We start from the raw sequence: 24158 nt of genomic DNA, 5'->3' as shown, positions 1-24158 counted from the left end.
ATTCCAAACCAAATATACCAATTGCCCATTTTGCTCATTTGAAGGAGTCTTATGAGAATATGAAGAATTTATTAGAAGCAATCAGTTATAAAACACACCAGTGGAACATCTGTGGTGATCTGAAGGTCATTGGCACGCTAATGGGAATGCAAGGAGGATTCACTACATACTGCTGTTTCCTGTTCTTTTGGGATAGCAGATCTACAGCTGAACATTATGTCAAGCTTGTCTGGCAGCTGAGGGATACCTATAACCCAGGGACAAGCAGTGTGAAATTTATGCCATTGGTGGATCCTCATAAAATATTTCTTCCATCTCTTCATATCAAGCTGGGGTTCATGAAGAACCTGGTAAAGGACATGGATAAAGCAAACTTGCCAGGTTTTCAATATCTTAAGAAATTTCCAAAAATCAGCACTGCAAACCTGAATCAAGGGATATTTATAGGCCCAAAGATCAAGTCCATTATGCAGGATGAAGATTTTAAAAAATCACTCTCAGCAGCTGAGCTTGAAGCTTGGGAGGCATTCAAGTGGTTAGTGGAAAACTTTCTGGGCAACCATAAGTCTCCTTCATACAAGGAAGGAGTTCAGAATCTCCTTGACTCATATCAGAAACTTGGCTGTCGCATGTCATTAAAAATACACTTTTTGCACTTACAAAATCTTGACTTTTTTCTGGAAAATCTTGGTATGGTGAATGACGAGCAAGGAGAACGTTTTCACCTGGACATTCAGTTAATGGAGCGTCGCTACCAAGGTTTCTGGAATGAGAGTAGGATGGCCAACTACTTCTGGATGTTTTGCCATGACAATCCAGACACACCTCACAAAAAGAAATCATACTTTAAGCATTTTTGAAGAAATATTAGTTGCTAAGTAACACAGTCCAGTATAATTATGCTATGCTGTGTGCCTATTTGACTTTGGACCAAAGATACTGCAACATTTCTTTAAGTTGATTTTGCAATTCTTAAAACCCTATATGCTAAAACTCTATAAACTAACATTAGTCATAACTTTAAAAGTTTACGTTACTGAAAAAAACTAATAACAGATCTGAAATCAGTGTGAAAAACTGATGTAGAAAAAAGTGCTGTGTTGTCAGATGATTCAAAAAAAAATTTTTTTGTTGCCTTGTGCGATAATTTAATAGTGCCATAATTTACATGCTGGATTTTTGTGAAATAGCATATAGGGGGTAAATTTGTAACAGGGTGCTTAGGTTGTGAGCAGGAAGGTTCCTATTTTGGCACCATTTTATAAAGACACCCAGAGGCATTTTCAAAAACAATGTCTATCTAAAAATAGGGACATCCATATCACAGGTATTTTTGAACAGGAAGCATCAAGATTTTCTGTTTGAAAGTTTGTGAGAAAGACTTCCTGAATATCCAACCTGAACATCCATTTTACAAAATGAAATGTCCAAATTATGAAAATGACCACATGACATCTTTGCAGAGCAGAGGGACAACTTAGTGGTTAGTGCTGTGGACTGTGAACCAAGGGACCTTGGTTAAAATACCAATTTAATTATGCCTTCAGGCAGACTTCCTGGGACACTAGGCCGCACAGTGGTATAAATTATTATCTGGCTATTTAAATAAGAAACCAAAGACTGGACTTAGAGATATTTGGAGCATTGAGATTAAGCATCAAATTAATGCATCTCAATGGGCACGCATTTGGTCTTGGAGGATGAAATGTACAATGTCTGCGTCTATGAGGCAAACATGGTTTTTCCTGTTGCATAGAGCACTCTGGACCCCTGTTCATTTACAAAAATTGGATTGCTCTAAGTCTAATAGATGTTGGTATTGTCATCTCGAAGCTGGAACTTTAGATCATTTATTGTTTTATTGTCCATTCATTAAGGCTTTTTGGCAGTCTATTTGGGATCAAATAAATTGCTTGTTAGAAAATCATGTAGCATTGTCATATAACACAATTTTATTTGGCATGTCTATGAGAACTAAATGTCAAATATCTGCTAATGATAACAAGCTTTTGATGATATTGACAGGAGTTGCCATCCAACAAATAACATATAATTGGAAGGATTGTAAAAGACTGAATTATTGATTCTGGTGGAATTCAGTTTGTCACGTGTATAAAATGGAAAGAGCGTTGTCAGTTCAAAAAGGTTACTATAATAAATTTAAGGATGTGTGGAGACCATTATTAAAGTATTATAATGAATAATTTACACTTTTCCCAATTTTAATACTCATGTGGATTTGGGGTGGGGAGGGGGATTCTTTGGTTTTCCACTAATAATATATTTATGAATGACATAAGATATTATTTTCATGTGGTATATTTTAGTTGTATATGAATTTGGGAGGGGGGGTGTTAAATTTTCTTGTTGTATGATATTGTAGATTTTCAAGTGATGTAGTACTATAATTGTTTGATATTTACTGTAAACTTGATGTAAGTTATAAAATGAATAAAGAAATAAAAAAAAAAAAATTCCCAATTTAACTCTTTATCTTTTAATTTGTGAGCCCTCCAAGGATTTCAAATGTTTCCTTAATTAGATGATTGGTTAATCAAAGCTGTATCATCTCAAGCAGCCCAGTCAGCTATACAGGAACTTCTGGGATTCAAAGTAAATTATCAAAAGTCTCATCTTCAACTGGCTCAAATCCTAGAGTTCATAGGGGCCATACTCAACATCACTCTTTTAAGAGCTTACCTACCCAAACAGTGACAGACATGCTGCTTCAACTTTGCACTCAAGTCTCTACTCTTCAGAACATTTCAGCAAGGCAAATGATGCAGCTACTGGGATACATGGCATCAACAGTTCACATGACCCCAGTGTGACAAACCCAGGTCCATTTCGGGTTTTGTCCATAACAAACCCGAATCCATCCCTGGTTTTGCCCCAAGGATCAGGAGAAAACACAGTGAGCCTAGATGCAGGAGAGCTGATCAGGTGACAGACCAATTAATAGAGCAAGCTGACTCCTGCTCAGACAATGATATGGAGTTAGAAGAGGCAGGGCAGGAAAAGTTTAGGCAGAAAAGCTACACTCAGTGCAAACCTGACTCTGCCACTGTCAGAAGTCTGATTCCGTTTGAACAACCTGTTAAAATTAGGACTAGCAAGAATCCTGCCTGTAGTAATAGGGAGCAGGCTGGTGTGTGGAAAACCTTTCCCCACCTACTCAGAGGGGGAGTGGCTCTCCACAGGATATAACGTGGCTCCTCAGAACAGGAAGAGGAAGGAGGCACACTGGAGAGGAGCAGCCAAGAGGGAGACAAACAGCAGGGAAGGATAAGTTCCTCTCTACCCTACCTGCAGTAGCTGGTGATACAGACTGGCAAATGTCCGATGCAGAGGAGATGTGTTCTGCCTCTGAGGTTTTGAAGCAACAGAAAGAAGAAGCCATGGAGACTCAAGAAAGCAGGGTAGGAATTGAGGCTTACCCCATAGCAATGGAGGTGCAGTGAATCTTTGTAGAGGTGTTTGCTTACAGATTTGAGTGTCCAGTCAAGCTATACCTTCTTGGGCAAAAGGTTAGGTTCTCTATTGAGTTTGAACTTTGCATTGTTCCTTAAAGCCTTAAGGTTTGCTGCCTACAAGTGTGTGCATGTTTCCTCAGCTACTTACCAAGCTAGGAAATCACGTTTCTCCTTCACAGCTGTGCATGATTACTGTAGCAGCGTTTCAGAGGGAAACGTATGCATGATACTGGGATTTGATTAGAACAGTGATTTTGTGATGATATGGACTGGGTGATAAAACTTTTCATGCCTGAAGTATATCTGCTCTGGTGAAGAGGACTGAGACATATTATACTGTTAAAGCCCAGAAGCAGGGGACTACACTTAAGCCATTGCTGGCGGACTTGAACACTTTGGTTTTGGGGATTTTTATGTTTTTTGTTTCTTATGATTTCATGGAATGAATGTTTTCTGTAACTGCCAGGCAGATGCCTGCATTTTTGTTTATTTGGCCAGTAGCTGAAATAAAGCTAGTGGATTTTGCCATTTCTGACTAAGACTCTTTACCTTGCATGCTCATGAGGCAGATACTGTGCCTTAATTAAGACCTGAAGGATCCCTTGGTAGTAAGAGACATGCTGGATCTGAGGTTTTGGTCACGTCCCCTGTCACAACCCTAGCCCTAAAGCTAAGCTTGTGCCAGGGAAGTCATCTGCTAACCCCAAGATTACCCTAAAAAGGGCTAATCAATGTGACCGGGTAAACTCTAATACTCAGCTAGGAGCAGAGTTTCAATTGAGACACCAAGTTCCTGAGCCCTGGGGAGGGCAGGAAGAATGTGAGAATAGCCCAGAGCAGCAGGAGGGGTGTCACCTAAAGGAACAGCCTAGGAAACAAACTCCTAGGACAGGTAGTGCACAGCTGCAAGCACTGATTAAAGCCCCAAGGAAAACCCAGTGTAAGCAGCAAGCTGCCCTACCCCCTTGCAGGTTAGGGCATGGTCAGTTGCACGCTTTAGAGGCTGCACTGAGGAAGTCTAGGGCAGTCTATCCTGGCTCTGACCAGGAAGCAGGCTCCGAGGACTGGGCTCCTGACTCAGCCCTAGGACAGGATGTTGAAATGCCAGAGGCAGCTCCTGTCCCTGAAGCCAGCCAAACCTCCAGCCCTGAACCCAAGGAGTTCCTGGATTCTGTCATGGAACTTGAAGACACGCTAATGGAAGAAAGTTAAGTGCAATAACTTTACTTTTGCTTTTATGTTTAAACCTTTTGGGTGATTTTTGATTTGGTTGGGGATTTCCTTCAACCTCCCAAGGTGAAGCTAAGTGAGCTGTGCTGAGCTCACAGCTACAAGGTTGCCTGAGTTTTGGACTGTAAAGCAAGATGTACTTTTGTTTGAACAAGTTTTTAGTTTTGCCTTTTTGCTGAATGTTTACACCTTATTGTTTGCTGATTGTCTGAAGGACTAGTAGTGGGAGAATCCACCATCCATCCTAGGGTTGGGATTGTGGGGCTAATTTTGGCAAGCTGATTAGAAGCTAATTTAAGGTGGATTCGGCTACTCCCTTCCCCCCACCAGCGTGCCTAGATGGTTGGGTCAGCCGGTTGCAAACCAGGCCACTGCAGCATTGCTCTCAAGGAGTGAAGCAACCTTATGAAAGACTCTTGCAAACCTGGACAATTATAGAGACTTTATTTTTCCCTTTTAGTAGCTCAGACATTGGACTTGATAGGGCTGAGCTGCTGGAGACTGTTTGTGGGACTTACCTGTTTGTACCTGCCAGGAAGGTGTGGGCTACATTTTTTAAAGCCCAGGTTTTGTTTTTTGCCTTTTTCATTTATGTTTCTTCAAAGTTGAAAATCCAACCAGGGATAAAGTGTTTCCTAGTCAATAAAGGGAGACACCAGTGACTGCAATAACTTTATTGAGCCTGACTAAGTGTTTATTTTTCTTATTAACCAGCAGGACCTCCAACATCTCTTGGAGGCACGTGGGAATCGGTTGTGGCTGAGCGGTGAATAGGGACCTAAGCCTGAGCCCGTCACCGGCAGCGCCATACCCCATGGGCCCGCTGCGCCATGCAGGAGCGTGGGTGTGACACCATTCACCCATCTCCATCTCAGACCAGCTCAATGGAATCTAGCATCTCAATGGTCTCAAGCCACGAATCCGCTATTCCAGCCGATCAAAGTCTCTTCACCTCTGCGAAAATCTCTCCAGTGGTTGCATCCAGTGAACCATTCCAGGGGTTTGCTGTTCCATATTCCTCTGCATCAGCGAGTACTCATGACAGATGCCTCCCTGTATGCATGAGGAGCCCAACTTGATGGTCTATGAACTCAAGGAGTCTGGTCCACTCAAGAGAGAGCACTACACATCAATCTTCTAGAACTCTGAGCGATCTGCAATGCTCTCAAAACTTTTCAAGATCATCTTCTCGACCAAGTTCTTCTTGTCCAAACAGACAATCAAGTAGCCATGTACTATATCAACAAACAAGGAGGGATCCAGGACCGACACAAGCACAAATTGACCTGCCATTGTCTCGTTCAGCAAAATTGATGCTAGCTGCTAGCTGGGAGGAGGTGGAAGTTCCGTCTATATGTAAATGGTGATCTAAGTTGAGCTACATATATCATATGGAAAAGCTAACAGCTAAGGGGTGGAGTCAAGATGGCAGTGAGAGTGGTGTTGTAAGTTTTACTCGGTGAATGTTCAGCGTTTTTCTTCTTACCATTATGCCGCATACCAAACGTAAGAGGATAGTAAGAGCTGTTCTTCTGCTGGCTCGGTCTTCCTCCCCAAGACAGATGAGTATTGAACACTTCTCTACTGTCTGGCTGAGACTTCAACCTAGGGGCAGGTGTTACCATTAGCTGAAGTTGCAACTGGCATTTCACCAGCTGAAAAGCCCAGGATTGAATTGAGTGAGGCTGTGGCAGAAAATACCTTAAGAGCCATGAAGGCTGCCAAGATGGTGACCCTGGAAGAAATCTGGAAGGTGCTTTGTAGATTGGAAGGCTCTATACTTAAATCTACATCAGAAATTATTGTACTTATGAGTAGAATGGACATATTGTCTAAAATTGTTTCAGATAATAAACAAGAAAATTCTACGAGGGGCCACTGAAAGTTCACAGCCCAATCAAGAAGAGAATGATGTGGAGCCATGAAACTTATAATCCCCCCCACCCTTTTATTAAACCTATCAGTGTTGGAGCAGCGTCACATATTTAGCACCCCGGGCCGTGGAAGAAACATCTACTGCTGCATAGTAAAAGAGGGCCTAAGTTATTCCACACTTTTTTGACACTTTTTGTCTTAATGATATGAAATTAAATGAAAAGTGTCAAGAAAAGTGTGGAATAACTTGTAAGTTTCATGGCTCTATATTATTTTTTTCTTGGTTGGGTTGAGAACTTTTCAGCAGCCCCTCGTAATCAAATATCTGAGGTTCATGTAGAGCTTGCCTCATTGAAATCTTTATCATCTGTGATAGTAAAAGAAAATCTCCTAATTCATTAAAAAAAACTTGAACAGTTTGAAAATTGCAATAGGGGCTAAATTTGAGACTTCTCAATTTTCCTGAAGTTCTTGGCATATCTTCAGTTGATGCATTTCATAAATATGTTATTGAAATTTTGAAATTTACTTCAGAGACTATTCTTCCTTTAAATAAGGTTTACTATTTGGCTTCTGGAAAGAAAAATGCCTCTGGACAATATTTAACCTCAAAACCAGTTGTTGAGTCTGAAGTAGATGTTAACAATTTTTCAGTTATAATTGAGGAGTGTTAATTCTAAACCAATTGAAAGAGTTTTATTATGGACAACATATTTGGATTTGTTCAGATGTACACCCAGGAGAGGAAAAAAAAAGCATTTTTGGTATTGAAACAGGACACTAAGATTCTTGGAGCTATATTTCTTCTAGTGTATCTATGTAAATGTTTGGTCCATTATGCTGGAGTGAAATATGTTTTCTTTATGCCAGACCAATTAAAGGCCTTCATATATCTTATGAAAATCATTAAAGAGACTTCAGGTGAATGAGATAGATGAGAGTTCCTTTCTTGTGAATAGCCTTTCTAAATTTAATTTTGTTAAATTTGTTAATTCTTCCTTCTCTTCTGAATTTGTACTCCTATCCTATGCTTTAGTGGTCTAAGGAGAATTGAATAATGATTGTTGATAATATTTCTGTGAATATTTATTTTTTTATCTTGTGTTTCTTTAACAAGTTTCTATACTTGTGGATATTTGTTAAAAATTATAAATAATAATAAAAAAGAAAGGTTAACAGCTACAGTATAAGGCACAATTTCCTAGGGAAATGGAAAAAAGTTTGGAGCTTTTTACAAGGGGTGGATTTTAGTTGAGAAGATCTGATGATTTATGCTTTGGACATGGGACATACCGGGGTGGGGAGATTATTACTGTTTTAGGATGGAGGGACATTACACTATTATACTGTAAAATGTTAGAATTGAAAATATATAGCACCTTGGTAAATGTGCAGCTGTTATACTTTAGGATTAGCTGTTTATTTGGAGAGCATTGTTCCATCTGATATTCCTTTCTGAACTGTAACTTCTTTTCCTGTTGTTATTATTATTATTATGGAAAGTGTATAAACTTGAGCTCTTGTGCCATATTTGATTGTTAATCTTACAATAAATATTTTCTTTAAATTAAAAAATAAGGCAAGAATGAACAGAGAAGCCCAACTCACCTCAAATTCTGACCTGGACACATCTTTGTAGGTTACCTTAAGAGATACCCCTAGCTCAACTGAATCTCAGTTACCAAACTAGATTGGGAGCCACTTCATCTGGTAAGATGGTGCATAATTAAAACATTATCCATCTGCTGGAAGCAGAGAAATACTGAATGTTTTAGGGATTGTAGGGGTGTTTCCGTATTCACACCTGCAGGTTAGGCCTCTATGATGTCATCAAAGCCTGAACCATTGTCTCAAGAAATCTTTAGTATCTACCATAAATATTCCTACAGATTGCACATTATCATTAAGTTTCAAATCACGAAGAACTGCTTTTTTCACTGTCTATCTACTTGTTGACGGAAATAACCAAAAGGTTCTGGACTGATCTGTGGGGTGCTATGGAAGGGGCTGATATTCAAAAACACTTATCGAATCAATGGCAGTGAAGCCAATCACATAAATTTTTTTTCCAACTCCAGGCCACATATATTGATAATTTAGCCATTTAAATCATTATATGTCCAAAGTTGTCTATTTAAAAAGAAATGGGATTTGCAGTGTTCGAAGGCTAGCTATAAAGTTATTCATTGAAGTGTCAATATTCAGCTACTAAATGGGTAATTCATCTGTTTAAATGCCACCGCCCTTATAACAGGAATAAAGTTAAAAGGATTTTTTTTAAAACATTTTATGGCGCTGCCATTGCTGCAGATATCATAAGTGTAAGGATAATAAAATGTAAGGATGGTCGCACCCCCACAATGTTAGGTTGGAGGGGTTATGTTTGACACGGCCTTACAATCCGCGGTCCCGAGTTCAATACCTTCACAGAAGTTTCATTAGGGATAGAATCAAATAAGAAGCACAGCCAGAGGTGATTATATAAAGAATATATTATAGAAATAGTCTTACAGAAAAGCAATATTTATAATCATTACAATTAAGCATTACAATTAAATAGAGAGCATAGCAGTTTCCCTGCCTTACAGAGTTCAGAGGCAAAGAGGGACATAGAAGCTTGCAGTTCTAGGAAGAGCCAGAGAGAGAGAAAAGGGGGATGGTCTAAGCTTCGTGTTCCATAGATAAAGGGAAGGATAGACAGAGAGAGGGAGAGCCAAGACAGAACCAGAGTGCCAAGCAAAGAGCCAAGAGATAGCTAGATAGAAAGAGAGATCCATGTGTGTTGCAGAGAGCAGGCTTTTATACCTTGGCTCAATATAGAAACCTGTATGCCCCAGTATCTTTCTGTTTAGAATTGGTAAACTGTTTGAAACAATGGTTAATTTAATTGCTAAGGAGGGTGAGATACCTGCAAGCATGGTGATGAGATTAGCCTCTGGCTTCTTTGTCCCATTCAAGCAGGCCATTGTCCTAAGCACCCTCTTAATCAGACATTAACACCTTTTAGCTAGTCATGATTCAATCAGGGAAACTTAAAACATATCCGGGATTCTTAAAACAGTTTTCCTGCACTCAGGGTCTATCTGCAGTCCCATGCCAGAGTCAGATTGATATAATTTTCCATAAGCCTCGCTGACATAAGTAATACCAACTAAAATGCTGAATGGTTGCGACAGCTAGGCTGACAATAAGTGCTTTTGAATATTAGGCCCATATTGAATACCTAGAAAAACAGACTTGTTAATGAGTCATGAGGACTAGTATAGTAAAATGTGAATTATTCTCCTTTAAAAAATGTGAATCTTTTTAGGCTGTTTCTCCTACATTTTGCTCCCATAACTAGAAGTTTCAAAGAGCTTCCCACAATGTAGCTCCAAAAGTATATATCATTTTGACTTGATGCGAACTTCCTGACTCTATGGATTTGTTGTAATCTGTAGGGTAGAGAAACTAGAAAATGAAGCTAAGTCTAGCATGGATATATTTGAAGAAATTACTACGGAGTGGTTGTCAGCAAAGACAAAGGAAATTCCTCAGGATCTGTGGGAGTTGTTGAACTCACAGCAGCAGAAGTGTGCCCGGATGATAGAAGATAAGAACAAAGTCATCAGTGACTTGCAGCAGGTAAACTCTTGGTAGGGTTACCAGACGTCCGGATTTTTCCAGACATGTCCTCCTTTTGAGAACATGTCCGGGGGTCCGGACGGCATTTCAAAACCCGGCACTTTCTCCGGGTTTTGAAAAGCCTCCTCAAATTACATCGGGCAGGGAGGAAATCTGTGTTACAGGTCGGAAATGGATTGAACTGGCCTCTTTTGAGTTATGCTGGTTACACTCATTAGTTAATGAAAGTAGACACTGGCAGATAAACACTGTGGTTCACCCTATCTGCCTATTGTTGAATCAATTCTTCTTTATCATCTCTTCAGACCGGCACAGAACCTGATGGGTTTATGCTCCTCTGCCAGCAGGTAGAGACTGAGACACTAACTTTTGAGATCAGTACAAGTGGGCTATGCAGTCCCTCTTACAATCAGTCTTTTCTCAGTCTCCAGCAGGTGGAGTGGTCTGTTTGTGCAGTCTGTGCTGAGGTTTGTTAAAGCCTGTTGGATCTGGTTATTGAATTTTGTCCCTTTGTCCAGACTGAGCTTGAAGGACCCTCTCGGGGATTCTTCTGACCTCGGGGATGCCACACTCAAAGGGAGTCGAGTCTCTCCCCCTATTCCCCACCTCCCCAGGTTTTCTGGATTTATAGAAACATAGAGTTTGACGTCAGAAAAGGGCTGCGGCCCAACAAGTCTGCCCACACAATAACCTTCCCTCCCACAAGTCTACTCAAGACAAACCCCCCCACCTGAAGTATCAATCTTTTAAGCAAAACTCTGTGGTACCCCCACCTGTTGGTCCCATTGACTCTTGAAGTCAAGCACACTACTATTCCATCGATCGATCACCCGTTCGGTGAAGAAGTATTTCCTGGTGTCGCCATGGAATCTACCCCCCTTAAGTTTTAACGGATGCCCTTGTGTCGATGTGGGACCCTTCAGAAAAAAGATTTCTTCCTCTACTTCATTGCGACCTGTAATGTATTTGAATGTTTCTATCATGTCCCCCTTTTCTCTGCGCTCCTCGAGAGAATATAAGCGTAGTTTGGTAAGGCGTTCTTCGTATGGGATGTCTTTAAATCCTGAAACCATCCTAGTGGCCATTCTTTGGATCGACTCCATTCTCTTCACATCCTTTTGGTAATGAGGCCTCCAAAACTGGACACAGTACTCCAGGTGAGGTCTCACCAGGGATCTGTATAATGATAGTATGACTTCAGGCTTTTGGCTGATGAAGCTCCTTCTGATGCAACCCAGCATTTGTCTAGCCTTTGCTGAAGCTCTCTCCACCTGAATGGCAGCTTTCATGTCTTATCGGATGAGAACTCCAAGTCCCTTTCTGCAGTAGTTCTTGTTAAGTTTTCACCGTTCAGGGTGTATGTTCTGCTTGGATTTCCGCTCCTGAGGTGCATTACTTTGCATTTTTTGGCATTAAAGTTTAATTGCCAAGTGCTGGACCATTGTTCCAATAGAAGTAGGTCCTGCTCCATAGCGCTTGGCCTGGTTGCGCTGTTGGATTCTTTTGCCCTGCCCACGATGTTGCATAGTTTGGCGTCATCAGCAAATAATGTGATTTTGCCTTGCAGTCCCTGAGTCAGGTCCCCTATAAAGATATTAAATAGCATCAGACCCAAGACCGAGCCCTGTGGCACTCAACTGGCCACTTTCGACGTTTTTGAGGGAATACCATTTACCATTACTCTTTGAAGTCTGCCGCTAAGCCAGTCTTGTACCCAAGCTTTTAGTGTCTCCTAGTCCTAGCGAGTTCATCTTGTTCAATAACCTGCGGTGTGGAACGCTGTCGAAAACCTTACTAAAGTCTAAATATACTATGTCCAGGGACTCACCCCCATCCAGTTTTTTTGTTACCCAGTCAAAGAAGCTTATCAGATTGGATTGACAGGACCTTCCCTTTGTAAAGCCATGCTGGTGGGGGGTCCCTTAATCTTTCATCATCCAGAAACGTGTCCAATCTGTTCTTAATCAACTTTTCCATGAGTTTACTCACTAGTGATGCGAGACTCACCGGTCTATAGTTTTCGGCCTCTGACCTGCATCCCTTTTTGTGGAGCGGGATAATGTTGGCAGTTTTCCACTCCAGGGGAACTCTTCCCTTGCGTAAGGAAAGATTGAAGAGCCTCAACTGTAGCCTGGCCACAATGTACCAGCTACTCCTGCATTTTAGAGTGCCAGGGGGGTCTGCCTTTTCTTGATATAGTTGGCTAGCTGTGAGAGGAAATAAAAAAGAAAAGAATAAAAGACATAGGAAATAAAAGGAGCATAGTATTTAAAAAAACAAATAAAAGCCTGAGGCCGCCATTTATGCACGGAGTTGTGCATGGGTTTTCGGCACTTTTACTATGAGCACTTCATAAAGCAGTAAAAGTGCATTTTGTGTGGGCACTGTTCTTTGAATGTGGATGGCGAATGCATGAATTGTTCTGGTCATCTTGAGATAGACCTGGCTTCAGATGTTGGACTCTCCGTGTGCACTTTGGGTGTCGGCTGGGGGGGAGGGAGGACGAGCCCCAGCCTTCTCCTACAGCCCTCTTTGAGGGTTTTCCTCGGCTGTCGGTGGTCTGTTGGTTTCGGTGCCGTGTTTGGTTTTATGGTTGTGGGGTTTTTTAATGACGGCCCTTCTCTCAGTCTTTTGGTGGGAAGTGCGACTAATTTGCCCACGGCCTCATGCGACCTTCCTCCTGTCTAGGTAAGGCAGTAACAGGACTAAACTGTGTCTTCTGTGATATTCCTCCTGTCTCGAAAAGGCAGGAACAGGTCTGAGATGTGTTTTCTGCTCCTAACATGAATGTTATGTTGCCACCAGGGTATTTTCTTCCCCTGTTTGATGTTGGCCATGTGCATGACTTATTTAATGGTGGCAGGGGGTCCTGCTTCACTGCTGGGGTTTTCGATGTCATGGGGGGTGTTTATTCCTTCCACAATTCCCCTTCTCTTTTCTGCAGCGGCTACCTCGATCCAGCCCCCTCAGCCACCGTCCAGGTGACCACAGGGTTTTGGGACGTGGCTTCTTTTGTGGCTGATCAGTTTTTTCTCCCATCGATTGGCGAGAACGCATTTGTTGCGCGCTTGTTTATATAAAAAAGAGACATTTAATTCGTTGAAGGAGATCTTCTTTGAAGTGGAAGTTCAGGACCCTCTCGTGTGGTGGACCCTCTCCAAAAAGCAATCCTGTCAGCCTCCCGCTCTTTCCCTATTCATGGGATATTCGGGATGTAGTGCACGCTCTGTGGTAATTTTGGGATGCGCTTTTTCGCATGACGCTGTCCATGGCCAGACTCTACTCCGCCTCTGGTGGCGATAGAGATGTTTTCAGTCTGCTGTGGTTGATGCGGTGGTCTTGGCTTTCACGTGCGTAGTTGTTCTGTGCCGGTTGACAGTGGTGAGGCCCTGAGAGGCTCTCAGGCCCGTATAATGGAGGCTTTGCTCCCACAAAGTTTTAATGTGGCTGCCTTGGTTTTCCAGGTGGCGATTTGTGGCTGTCTTACGGCCCAACTTTGTTTTCTGGTGGTTTGAGTGAGTTCTTGACTACGATTCAGCTGACTGGTCCTTAGTGGATCAGGACAGGGCTCAGTTTGAGCTGGGAGCTTCTTTTGTTGCCATGTATTAATTTTTCTTTTCATGCCTCAGTCAAGTCCATGGCTTTAGAGTAGCTATCCGCTGAACACCTGTGGCTTTGGAGTTGGTCAGCGGATGTGGCATCTAAAGCTAGGCTCAGTGAGTTTTCCTTTCGGGGCTCCTGATGATAAACTGGTTCAGGCCTTGGGTGCCTCTGAAAGGCCTAGATTACCAGAGGACCGATCTCAGGGATGGAGGCTGGCTCAATTAACCATCTTGTTTAGAACTCTTTTGTTCATAGGGGATAGAGTAAGTATTGCTTTGCTTCAGGAAGAGTGGCTGACTGAGAACTTCACAGTACCATCTGCTTATAGAGGAGCATAAACCCATACTTTTGGAGTGGTCATGAGAGACTAATATTAAAAGAAAAATAGGAAGGTAAGGTTTCTGTATCACTATTATTTATTTATTGTATTTCTAATTTGTAGGAGCTGAAGATAAAAGATGACCAGTATGTGAAGGACTTGAAGAAACAAGCTGAGGACACTGATTTGTTGATTGAGAGGATGGAAGAGCAGATCAAGAATCTAACAAAGATTTATCGAGAAGAGCTCCTTCAAATTGAGGTAACAATAAGTGCATGGCAATCCAGAGGTAGCAGCAAATAAGTATAAAAGAAACATCAAACAGAACCAGACAGATAGATTCCTCTGAGTATGAAAGAAATGCAACATTCCTTATTAGGATATTGTTTGATAAATTAAGTAAGACGTTCTTCCAACCAAGCAAAACTCTTTATTCTTTTAAAAGTGCGGTCCCAACAAGGATCCAAGTTTCAGCGTGTCTAAACGCTTCCTCAGGGAACACTGGATAGAACAACTGAAGAGGTAAAAAAGCTTGGTGAACCAAGCAGAAACAAAAAAGCGCTTGTTAGCTACATATGGAAGGGGCTTTAGGTATCTGGCCAAAGTCTTAGGCCCTTCCCAGTACATCCCAGAATGCTCTGGGAAGGAGGTCTAAACTCCAATTGGCCCAGGTGCCTTAGGCTCTTTCCAGGTATATTCCAGAATGCACTGGGAAAGACCTGCCATTTTCCAGTGGGCGGGCCTGCTGGCCGGAGGGTGTATGCCTGCTTCCAGCCGGACCTTCTGTTTACAAGGTATGGGGAGAAGGGAGTTGAAGGGTGGTCTCCCCTTTAGGATGCTCGCCGGGTGGGTGGGGGGTTGGCGTTGGATGATGGAGGTGTGGTCGCTGGGTGGATGTGTGGGGGGGGGGTCGGCACCGGTTAGAGAATCCAGGCCATACTGTGTATCTTTTAAGGGCTACTGCCATTGTAGGTTTTCTCCTCCAAGGAGAGAATAATATGATATACCTCAGGCTATACACACAAAGATCCCAAGACTTGTGGAAAATTCTGCTCAAAAGGTTTCACTTTCATTTTTCCTGCTTGCCCTGCTTAGCTTCTTGTGCAGATATATAAACTTAGCACTTAAGAGGTAAAGGGTTGATTTTGTGTACATCAATTTGCAAAGGAATAATGGGGCTAAGGCCTTTTACTCAACTCTATGGGCTCCTTTTACGAAGGTGCGCTAGCGTTTTTATTGCACGCACCGGATTAGCGCTCAAAAGGAGGCAGTAGCGGCTAGCGCGCGCGGCAATTTAGCGCGCACTATTCTGCGCATTAAGCCCCTAGCGCACCTTCATAAAAGGAGCCCCAGTGGCTTACCAAGGGGGACGGGGGGGGGGGCAGTCCGCCCCGGATGCAGCCTTAGGGGGGTGCACAGCCAGCCAGGTCCCCTTACCTTCGTGGCGCTTTCCCACCCCACCGCCCGCCCAACCAACTGACAACAGGCCTGGTCTGACAAACCTCCCTGCCCTGTGGCCACGAGTCTAAATTACCTTCTTAAAAAAAAAAAAAAAGAAATTTTATCATTTATAATGGTAATATATAAAATTTAATCCCTATATCACTTAAATATTCTTCCCTTTTAAACCATACATTTAATAAATTCAAATACATTCATTTTACCTCTTACATCAAATGAATGATAAATTTTTCCCAAGGTAAGATATTTGATTAGAGGGAAAATGGGTGGGTTTTATTTTTTATTATCTCATAATATATGAATATATCAATAGTTTCATTGTAATGGTACTTTTATGTAATACTGTGATGGGAGGGGATGGGAGGGGAGGATTTTCTATTTAATAAGAATAGTTTAAATATTAGGTGTATTACGTAATATTAAAAATATTATAGAATATGAATTTGTAATGAAATGTACTTAAAGTGTTATATGAGAGTTAATCAAGTGCATATTTATAAGTTCATATGATTTTTATCTATTACACTTGTTGTAATATGCAAAAATGAATAAAGAATTAAAAAACAAAAGACATATTGAAATTTAATTTTTTTAAAAATCTGATTTAAAATTTAAAAATCTGATTTTTTTTTTTAATAAACAAAAAATCATTGATTTTTATTCACTGTGCCTCCAAAATATGAAAATTAAATGTATGGTTCAAAATGTACATAGAGAAGTCAAGAATAGCAATGGCAGCAGCATCACCAATTCACAACAGATTTAATATCAATAATTTGCACTTATGGTAGTAATGGTGTTTACTGCCACCATCTATCTTCCCTCACTTACTTATCGCCCATTTATTTCCTGTTATCCTTTCATCCTGTCAGCTCACATACTTACCACTAGCTCAAGAAAGGGATCTGGTTGTCCCTAGGCTGTGCTGGTGCCCGAGGAAAAAAAAAAAAGCTGTGAAAGTGGCACTGTGAATGAAAGGTTGATTTAACGTGAATTTCTGTGTAGATCCAACATAATGTGGTCAAATATTTTAGACTCTAATGTCTACATTTTGTCAAGGCTACTGAGTACAATCCTACCTGCAGAATACTAGTCCTTTTTTAACCCTAGGGGTGCAAATTTGCAATGCAGTACTTTGATTTTTACAAATGTAAAGTATTTTCACAGACACTGTTTATGAAATTGCTATAAATACAGTCTAAGCAAAGTCAGATATAAATACAGATATGTAGCAACCTGATTTCTTTCCAGAAAGCATTTGAATTGGAGCGGCGAGAACTGCTCGATAAGAATAAAAAGAAATGGGACGAAGGAATGAAAGCTCGCAGTGATAAAGAGGTAAGAATCCAGAAAGCATATTAGGAAAATTTTCTAATTTGGAACAAACTATTTTGACTTTAGAGTCACAATTGGCCTCGAAATGGGAACAAACTACGTTACAGGCCCTTTTGAAAGCTAAATATAATGAGATTTCTTCACAATTGGCTAGGAAAGATTTGTTATCCCAGGACAAGCAGGCAGATATTCTCAACAGTGGGTGACGTCACCGACGGAGCCCCGCAGCGGACAGCCTCGAAAGCAGACTTGCTTGAAGATCTTTGTAAGAGCTTCCGAGTGCTGCACTGCGCATGCGCGAGTGCCTTCCCGCCCGAGTTAGGGTGTGTGTCTCCTGTGGGGAACCTCAGTTCAACGTTTTCCACGGAGCCGAGAAGTCCTCTTCTTTTAGCTCTGCTGCCTTTGTTGCCTTCTCTCACCGCGGCTTTTGTTATTTTATTAGTCGCTGTGCTCGCGTTTCATTGTTCCTTTCTTTTTTATCCAATAATTTTTAAAAAAACCAAAAACCTTTTATTTTATCTTTTTCTTCTGGCAGCGGCCTTATGGCCTAGGCCTGGCCACTTACCTCGTTCGGTACGTTGGTCTTTGTTTTTTCTATGTCCCGGCCTCTAACCGGGTTCAAAAAGTGTAGCCAGTGCAACAAGACCCTTTCAATCACCGATCCTCATAGTCGGTATATTGTTTGTCTGGGTCCTGAACATTGTCCCGACGCTTGTTCGCACTGTGCTACCCTCCAACCTTGGGCCCTTTGTTGGTGCCGTGCCAAACTCCTTCAACTTTTTGGCACGATGGACCAGCTGGCTGACAAGGTCTCGACCTCGGCTTCGCAGACGGCCTCGATCTCTAAGTCCTCGACCTTGACTCCAGCTTCTGCCTCCACCAAGGCCTTGACCTCGACTCCTTCAGCCTCGAAGGCCTCGGCGGCAGCTCCTCTGAAAACCTCGACGGGTAAGTCCCCTGTCTCTCCTTCAGGTACTACTCCTAAGAAGCCTCCAGTCACAGGCATCCTAGGCCGTATCTGCCGGCCTTCCTGCCTCGACTAGACCTCCAGCTAAGTTTGCCTCCAAGCATCGGGAATACTCAACCTCGAGGTTGCCCTTCTTGGAGTGCACTGCTGCACCTTCGAGACCTGATCCTTTTGTCTCGGTGCCCATGTTCAAGGACATGTTAAAAGCCATTCTGACCACGCAGATTTCCTCGGTCATGGCTCAACTTCTCCAGTCCTCGACCCTGCTTCCTGTGAGCCAGCCTGAGCGGCAGTCTGAGACCCCGGTGGAAGCACCTAGAGGCAAGCCTCGGAAGTCTCGCCGGTTCTCATCCAGTGACTCTTCACCTACCCCTTGGACACAGTTTCCTCCACCTCGACCGAAGCATCACTCGAGGCATTCGAGGCATCTCGCTTCCAAGCTTCCTCAGGAGACAGCTTTACAACAGAAACCCTCGCCTTCTCTGGATACTGAGACTTCTTTGCCTCGTTTATCCAAGGTACTGAGACTTCTTCCAAATCTAAGCATAAGTCTCGCAAAGCTATTACACCAGCTGCTTCTCCTCGAAGTCCATCGAGGTCGAGGACTCCTCCATCGAGACCGCCTCCGAGGGAGCCTTCTCCTCCTGCCTCGACCCAATCTGTTCCTCAAACCCCGGGAACTTCACCATCGAGGGTTTTGAAGCGCAAACACTCACTGACTCCTCACGCAGGTAGTGCAGCTTCCTCAATCACTGTGCGCCTGGACTCTGAGCATCTGTCTCAGTATTCCAGAGAGGCTTCTCCCTCCTACTCAGTAGTTCCTCGGTCTCGCACTCCTTCTCTGGAAGGTGCCGCAACCTCGAAGTCTGCCTCTTTTGCCAGGTTTGTCTTCGACATGGGAAAAGCTCTTCAACTGGATCTCCACTCTGATTCCAGGTATACACCTGAATACTTGGCCGACATGGAGTTGCCTCATCCACCCAAGGAGACCTTGAGGCTTCCTATGACTCCAGTTTTGAAGCAAACTTTCTTAAGGAATATGGAAACTCCTTATTCCATCACAGCCATTCCATCCAAGCTGGAATCCAGGTATCGCACAGTACCTTGCAAAGGCTTCAAGAATTATCCCATCAGTCTTTGGTGGTGGAATCTTCTTTAAAGAAAGCTCATCCATCTAAGCTTGACACTGCGATCCCTCCTGGCAGGGAGGGCCATACCATGGACAAGTTTGGCCGCAGATTATACCAGAATTCCATGATGGCTAACAGAATTCTCAATTATAACTACATTTTCACGGCTTATTTTAACCATTTCCTCAAATTACTGCCTAAATTCTACCCGGCTCTTGAGGAACAAAGTCTTCCAGAATTCAAACAGATCATCAGAACTCTGTCTCAACTTCGCCTCTTCATGCTACAAGCCACATACGATGCTTTTGAGCTCTCTTCTAGAGTTTTGGCCTTTGCAGTAGCCATGCGCCGTCTCGCCTGGCTCCGCATTGTTGATATGGATCCCAATCTGCAGGACGGACTAGCAAACTTGCCTTGCCAGGGAAAAGAACTCTTTGATAATTCTATTGAAGCTGCTACAAAGCACCTCTCTGAACATGAGTACTCTTTTGCTTCCTTGATTCGGCCGAAGCCTAAAACTCCTCTTGCTCGCCCATACAAGCAACCACCGCGTCGTTATCCCCAAAAAACGACACCAGCTTTCTCCAGGCCTCCACCTAGAAGGCCTCCACAACAACAACGACAGCAGAAGGCTTAGACTCCTGCTGCGCGACTAAACCAGCTCAGTCTTTTTTACATTCCCAGTCTGAGCATGCCAACCTCCCTGCATCAAAATTCTCTTCTGCCCATAGGAGGTCGTCTTCACCAATTTTATCACCAGTGGAAGATGATCACCTCAGATCTCTGGGTTCTCACCATCCTTCGGGAGGGATACTCACTTCACTTTCTTCAGGTGCCTTCAGATCGCCCTCCAAGAGTGTGTCCTTCTTCAGGAAGCTCAGGCTGTTCTTCGCCTTCGAGCTGTCGAAGAAGTTCCTCTAACCCAACGGGACATGGGCTTTTATTCCCGTTATTTTCTAGTCCCAAAGAAGACGGGGGATTTGCGACCCATTCTGTATCTCAGAGCCCTCAACAAATTTCTAGTCAAAGAGAAGTTTTGGATGCTCTCTTTACCAACCTTATATTCCTTGATGGATCAGGGAGATTGGCTATTCTCTCTGGATATCAAAGAGGCTTGCACTCATATCCCGATTCATCCAGCCTCTCGCAAATATCTTTGATTCAGGGTGGGGAATCTTCATCTACAATACCGAGTTCTTCCTTTCGGACTCGCCTCATCCCCTAGAGTTTTCACGAAATGTCTGGTGGTAGTGGCTGCAGCCCTCGGTGCCCAGGGTCTTCAAGTTTTTCCATACCTGGACTACTGGCTTATCAAGGCCCCCTCTCAACAAAGGGTTATTGCAGCGACCCAACAGACTTTAATGTTCCTCCAAAGTCTGGGGTCTGAAGTCAACTTTCCAAAATCCCAGCTGACCCCCATCTCAATCTCTCCAATTCATTGGGGCCACTCTAGACACTGTCCAGCTCAGAGCGTTTCTACCTCCACCACGTCAGGATACCCTCATTTGTCTTTGCCATCAAGTGTCTCATCTCACATCAATTTCAGCAAGACAAATGATGGTTCTGCTCGGTCACATAGCTTCTACAGTTCACGTGACTCCTTTTGCCAGAGTTAATCTTCACTTACATCAGTGGACCTTGGCATCTCAGTGGCAACAAGCTACCGACCCGCTTTCTCAATAAATTACAGTAACTCCTTTGTTGAAGCAGTCTCTCTACTGGTGGATGCTCTCTTCCAATCTTTCCAGAGGTTTGCTGTTCCACAATCTTCCTCATCAGAAAGTTCTCACAACAGACTCGTCAACCTACGCATGGGGAGCCCATCTTGACGGACTCCGTACCCAAGGTCATTGGTCTCTTGCAGACTGTCTTTGTCACATCATTCTGTTGGAACTCAGGGCGATTTTCAATGCTCTCAAAGCTTTTCAACACCTTCTTCACGACAACGTAGTCCTTGTCCAGACGGACAACCAAATCGCCATGCACTATGTCAACAAACAGGGAGGTATGGGATCTCGCTCCCTTTGTCAAGAAGCTCTGAAGCTGTGGGATTGGGCAATCCATCAGAACATCTTTCTCAGAGCTGCATATATTCAAGGTCAGCACAACTGTCTGGTGGACAAATTGAGTCGTCTTCTGCAACCTCACAAATGGACACTCAATTCCTCACCTCTATATCAGGTGTTTGCTCAATGGGGGACCGCTCAGATAGACCTCTTTGCGTCTCCCCTCAACAACAAGCTGCCTCAGTTCTGCTCTCGAATATACTCTCCCCAGCGTCTCGAGGCAGATGCTTTTCTCCTGGATTGGATGGGTCACTTTCTCTATGCCTTCCCTCCATTCCTTCTGATTTTCAAGACTCTTGTCAAACTCAAGACAGAACATGCCACCATGATTCTGATAGCTCCTCGGTGGCCCAGACAACCGTGGTACTCCCTTCTACTTCAACTCAGCACCAGGGAGCCTCTGCTTCTACCAGTTTTTCCCTCTCTGCTTACTCAGAGTCAAGGATCCTTGCTACATCCCAACCTGCAGTCTCTACACTTAACAGCTTGGTACCTTTCAACCTAACAGACTCTATACAGTTCTCTCAGTCTGTACAAGATATTTTGGTAGCTTCCAGAAAGCCGTCCACTCGGCAGTGTTACAGCCAGAAATGGACTAGATTTTCTGCTTGGTGTTCCACTCACCATATGGAGCCAATGTCTACCTCCTTGACTTCTGTTTTGGATTATTTACTTCACTTATCACAATCTGGACTTCAGTCTACATCTATTCGAGTCCATCTCAGTGCGATTGCTGCTTTTCATCAGCCTCTTGATGGGAAACCTCTGTCTGCACATCCTGTGGTTTCCTGCTTTATGAAAGGACTTTTTAATGTTCATCCACCACTTAAACCACCCCCAGTAGCCTGGGATCTCAATGTTGTCTTGGCTCAATTGATGAAGACTCCATTTGAACCAATTGATAAGGCTCATCTCAAATACCTTGCTTGGAAAGTAGTTTTCCTGATTGCCCTCATGTCTGCTCGAAGGGTCAGTGAGTTACAAGCTTCCACCAACATGTCGAGAGGAGCGGTTTCTTTAAAGCATGATAATTTAAATCGGGAGCCTCAACCCTGATGAAAGCATTGAAACATGGACATGTTGGTGGAGGCGCTCCCTTAAAGTTTTTCAGCTAAGTACTTTACTTAAAGGAAATACTACAAAAGTAAATTGAAAAAAGAAAAAGAACTGTTATAAAATCGGATATAAAATAAAAAGTATGTACAATCAATCCTATGAAGATTGGGTTTAGTGATTTGTTTCACATGAACCACTGGGTAGTTTAACCCTCTGAAGATCTGGACCATCCTTAATTGATTTAAGGTTTGGTATAAAAGCAGTTGGTATAAATAATACTGGAAGTTTGTCATGGTTTGCAGAGTTTAAAGTGGATTCCAGTTAATGTATAGCCACTAATATTATTGCTATATGTAAAAACTTAAGCACCGGAAATGTAGGCCAGAGTTTTAAAGGCCTACATTTCAGGCACATAAGTTTTTGGAGAATTGTGCTTAGTGGTGCCTAAGCCACATTCTGCACAGAAAAACGCCCATGTAGGTATTAGGTGCTGCTAAATGCCAAACGATAGGTGCCTTCCTTTTATAGAATCGGTAGGCGCCTATCACCCAATTACATTTATGAAGTTATTAAGGGGATTTTGCCTATTAAGTTAGGCGCCTAAAAGGTGCCTAAATTTAGGCGTTCTTTAGAGAATCTGGCCCTTTGTCTATGCTAAGTGGATAATATCAACATGTCTGACTTCTGAATTTATCTAGTTATAAAAGCATGAACTGGGCTGGTGGACATGTACAAGTTTATGATTGTCAGCAATGTGAGCATAACTCTTCTGTATTTTCAGCTGGAGAACCTGATAAACCGCATGAAAAAGGTGGAGGAGTATGCGCGAATGCTAAAACAATTGAGGGTGCAGGATGCGGATGAGTACAGCATGATCAAGATTAAACTGGAAACTGATGTACAGGTAGGTGGTGTGACAGGGAAGCTCCTGTCACGGTGAAAACTACTACTGAAACTCCCCAGAATGCAGCACAAGGCTGGATAAAACCAGGCATGGAGTCAGGACAGCTGGCTCAGGCAAAAGAAAGCAAGCCCAGGCAGGTTCCAGCACAGCTGAAGAGCCAATTAAGAAAGGCTCTGCAGACCACTGATTTCCCCTATCACTCCTTTCCTGAAGTCAGGGAGAAACCTGAGGCTAATTTAGAAGGGGGTGGAGTCAGACCCCGGGGTTGGCCTTATAGGAAAGATCAATTTACTACAGAGAGGAGAAGGGAGGAACCTAGAGAAGGAACGAGAGTGAAGAGAGAGGAGAACCAGAAGGAGTGGTTGAGAAGCCAAACTACTCACGTGGGTTCCAGGTCACAGAGGGTGCCTCAAGTCCAGCAGGAACGGAGGGCAAGAAGCCCACACCTAGGGAAAGGTGTTACTGCCCTGGAGAGGTATTGTGACTGGCAACTCAAGCCCCAAAGAGCAGGGCTGGGAAAGCCTCCCCAGAGAAAAGCTGCAGATAGTTTTGCAGACGTACAGAGAGGGGGAGGGGAAGCACAAACAGAAAGAAGTGAAGAAACTTCAAGCCAGAGTTCCCGGGAGTGTGAATGGGAAATGGACAGCATACTAAGTAATGAGATAAGGGAAGAGGGCATGGACCTTGGAGAATATGATGTTTGCATGTCCTAAGTTAAACTCCTGAAGAACGGTCTCCTATTGTTTGTATACCCGACAGCATGAGCAGTGCGGGCAGAGTTAACAAGGTGCTAATCAAGTGTTAAACAAATGCAGAGAGCTGAGGAGGAAAGGCTGGACGCAAGCCGTGCTCAGCTAGCTAGGCTCATAAAAGGTGAAGTCCAGAGTGAGAGCAATCAAGCCCGGCTGGGGCTACGAGCCAAGGAAAGCATTAACTGACTTATACGTTTGCTGGGATTTTACTGGTGATAAGGAAGTACCATCTTGCTCCTTAATAGAACCTGGACTGTAAGAGTATAAGGGGGGAGAGGCCCTCTAAGCACTGTAACCAACTGAGGTGAATGTTTTATGTTTTTCCTTCTGCTGTTTTATTTTCTTTGAACTTTGGGTTAGTAA

The 24158-nt window shown here is 43.1% G+C and overlaps 1 protein-coding gene across 1 annotated transcript in view; it reads left to right on the top strand.

Moving 5' to 3' along the window:
• The window catches only part of DRC1 (dynein regulatory complex subunit 1), a 152204-nt gene that overhangs the window by 21689 nt on the left and 106357 nt on the right, over positions 1-24158 (top strand). The window contains exons 4-7 of the mRNA XM_033935808.1: positions 10019-10202; positions 14248-14385; positions 16837-16923; positions 22921-23043. Of these exons, the coding sequence (XP_033791699.1) occupies positions 10019-10202; positions 14248-14385; positions 16837-16923; positions 22921-23043 (532 nt within the window). The remainder of the gene's footprint in view (positions 1-10018; positions 10203-14247; positions 14386-16836; positions 16924-22920; positions 23044-24158) is intronic.

This window comes from Geotrypetes seraphini, chromosome 3, assembly GCF_902459505.1.
Source record: "Geotrypetes seraphini chromosome 3, aGeoSer1.1, whole genome shotgun sequence".
Classification (NCBI taxonomy): domain Eukaryota; kingdom Metazoa; phylum Chordata; class Amphibia; order Gymnophiona; family Dermophiidae; genus Geotrypetes; species Geotrypetes seraphini.
The sequence above is the reverse complement of the archived record's forward strand: the minus strand, read 5'-3'. Positions and strand labels throughout refer to the sequence as shown.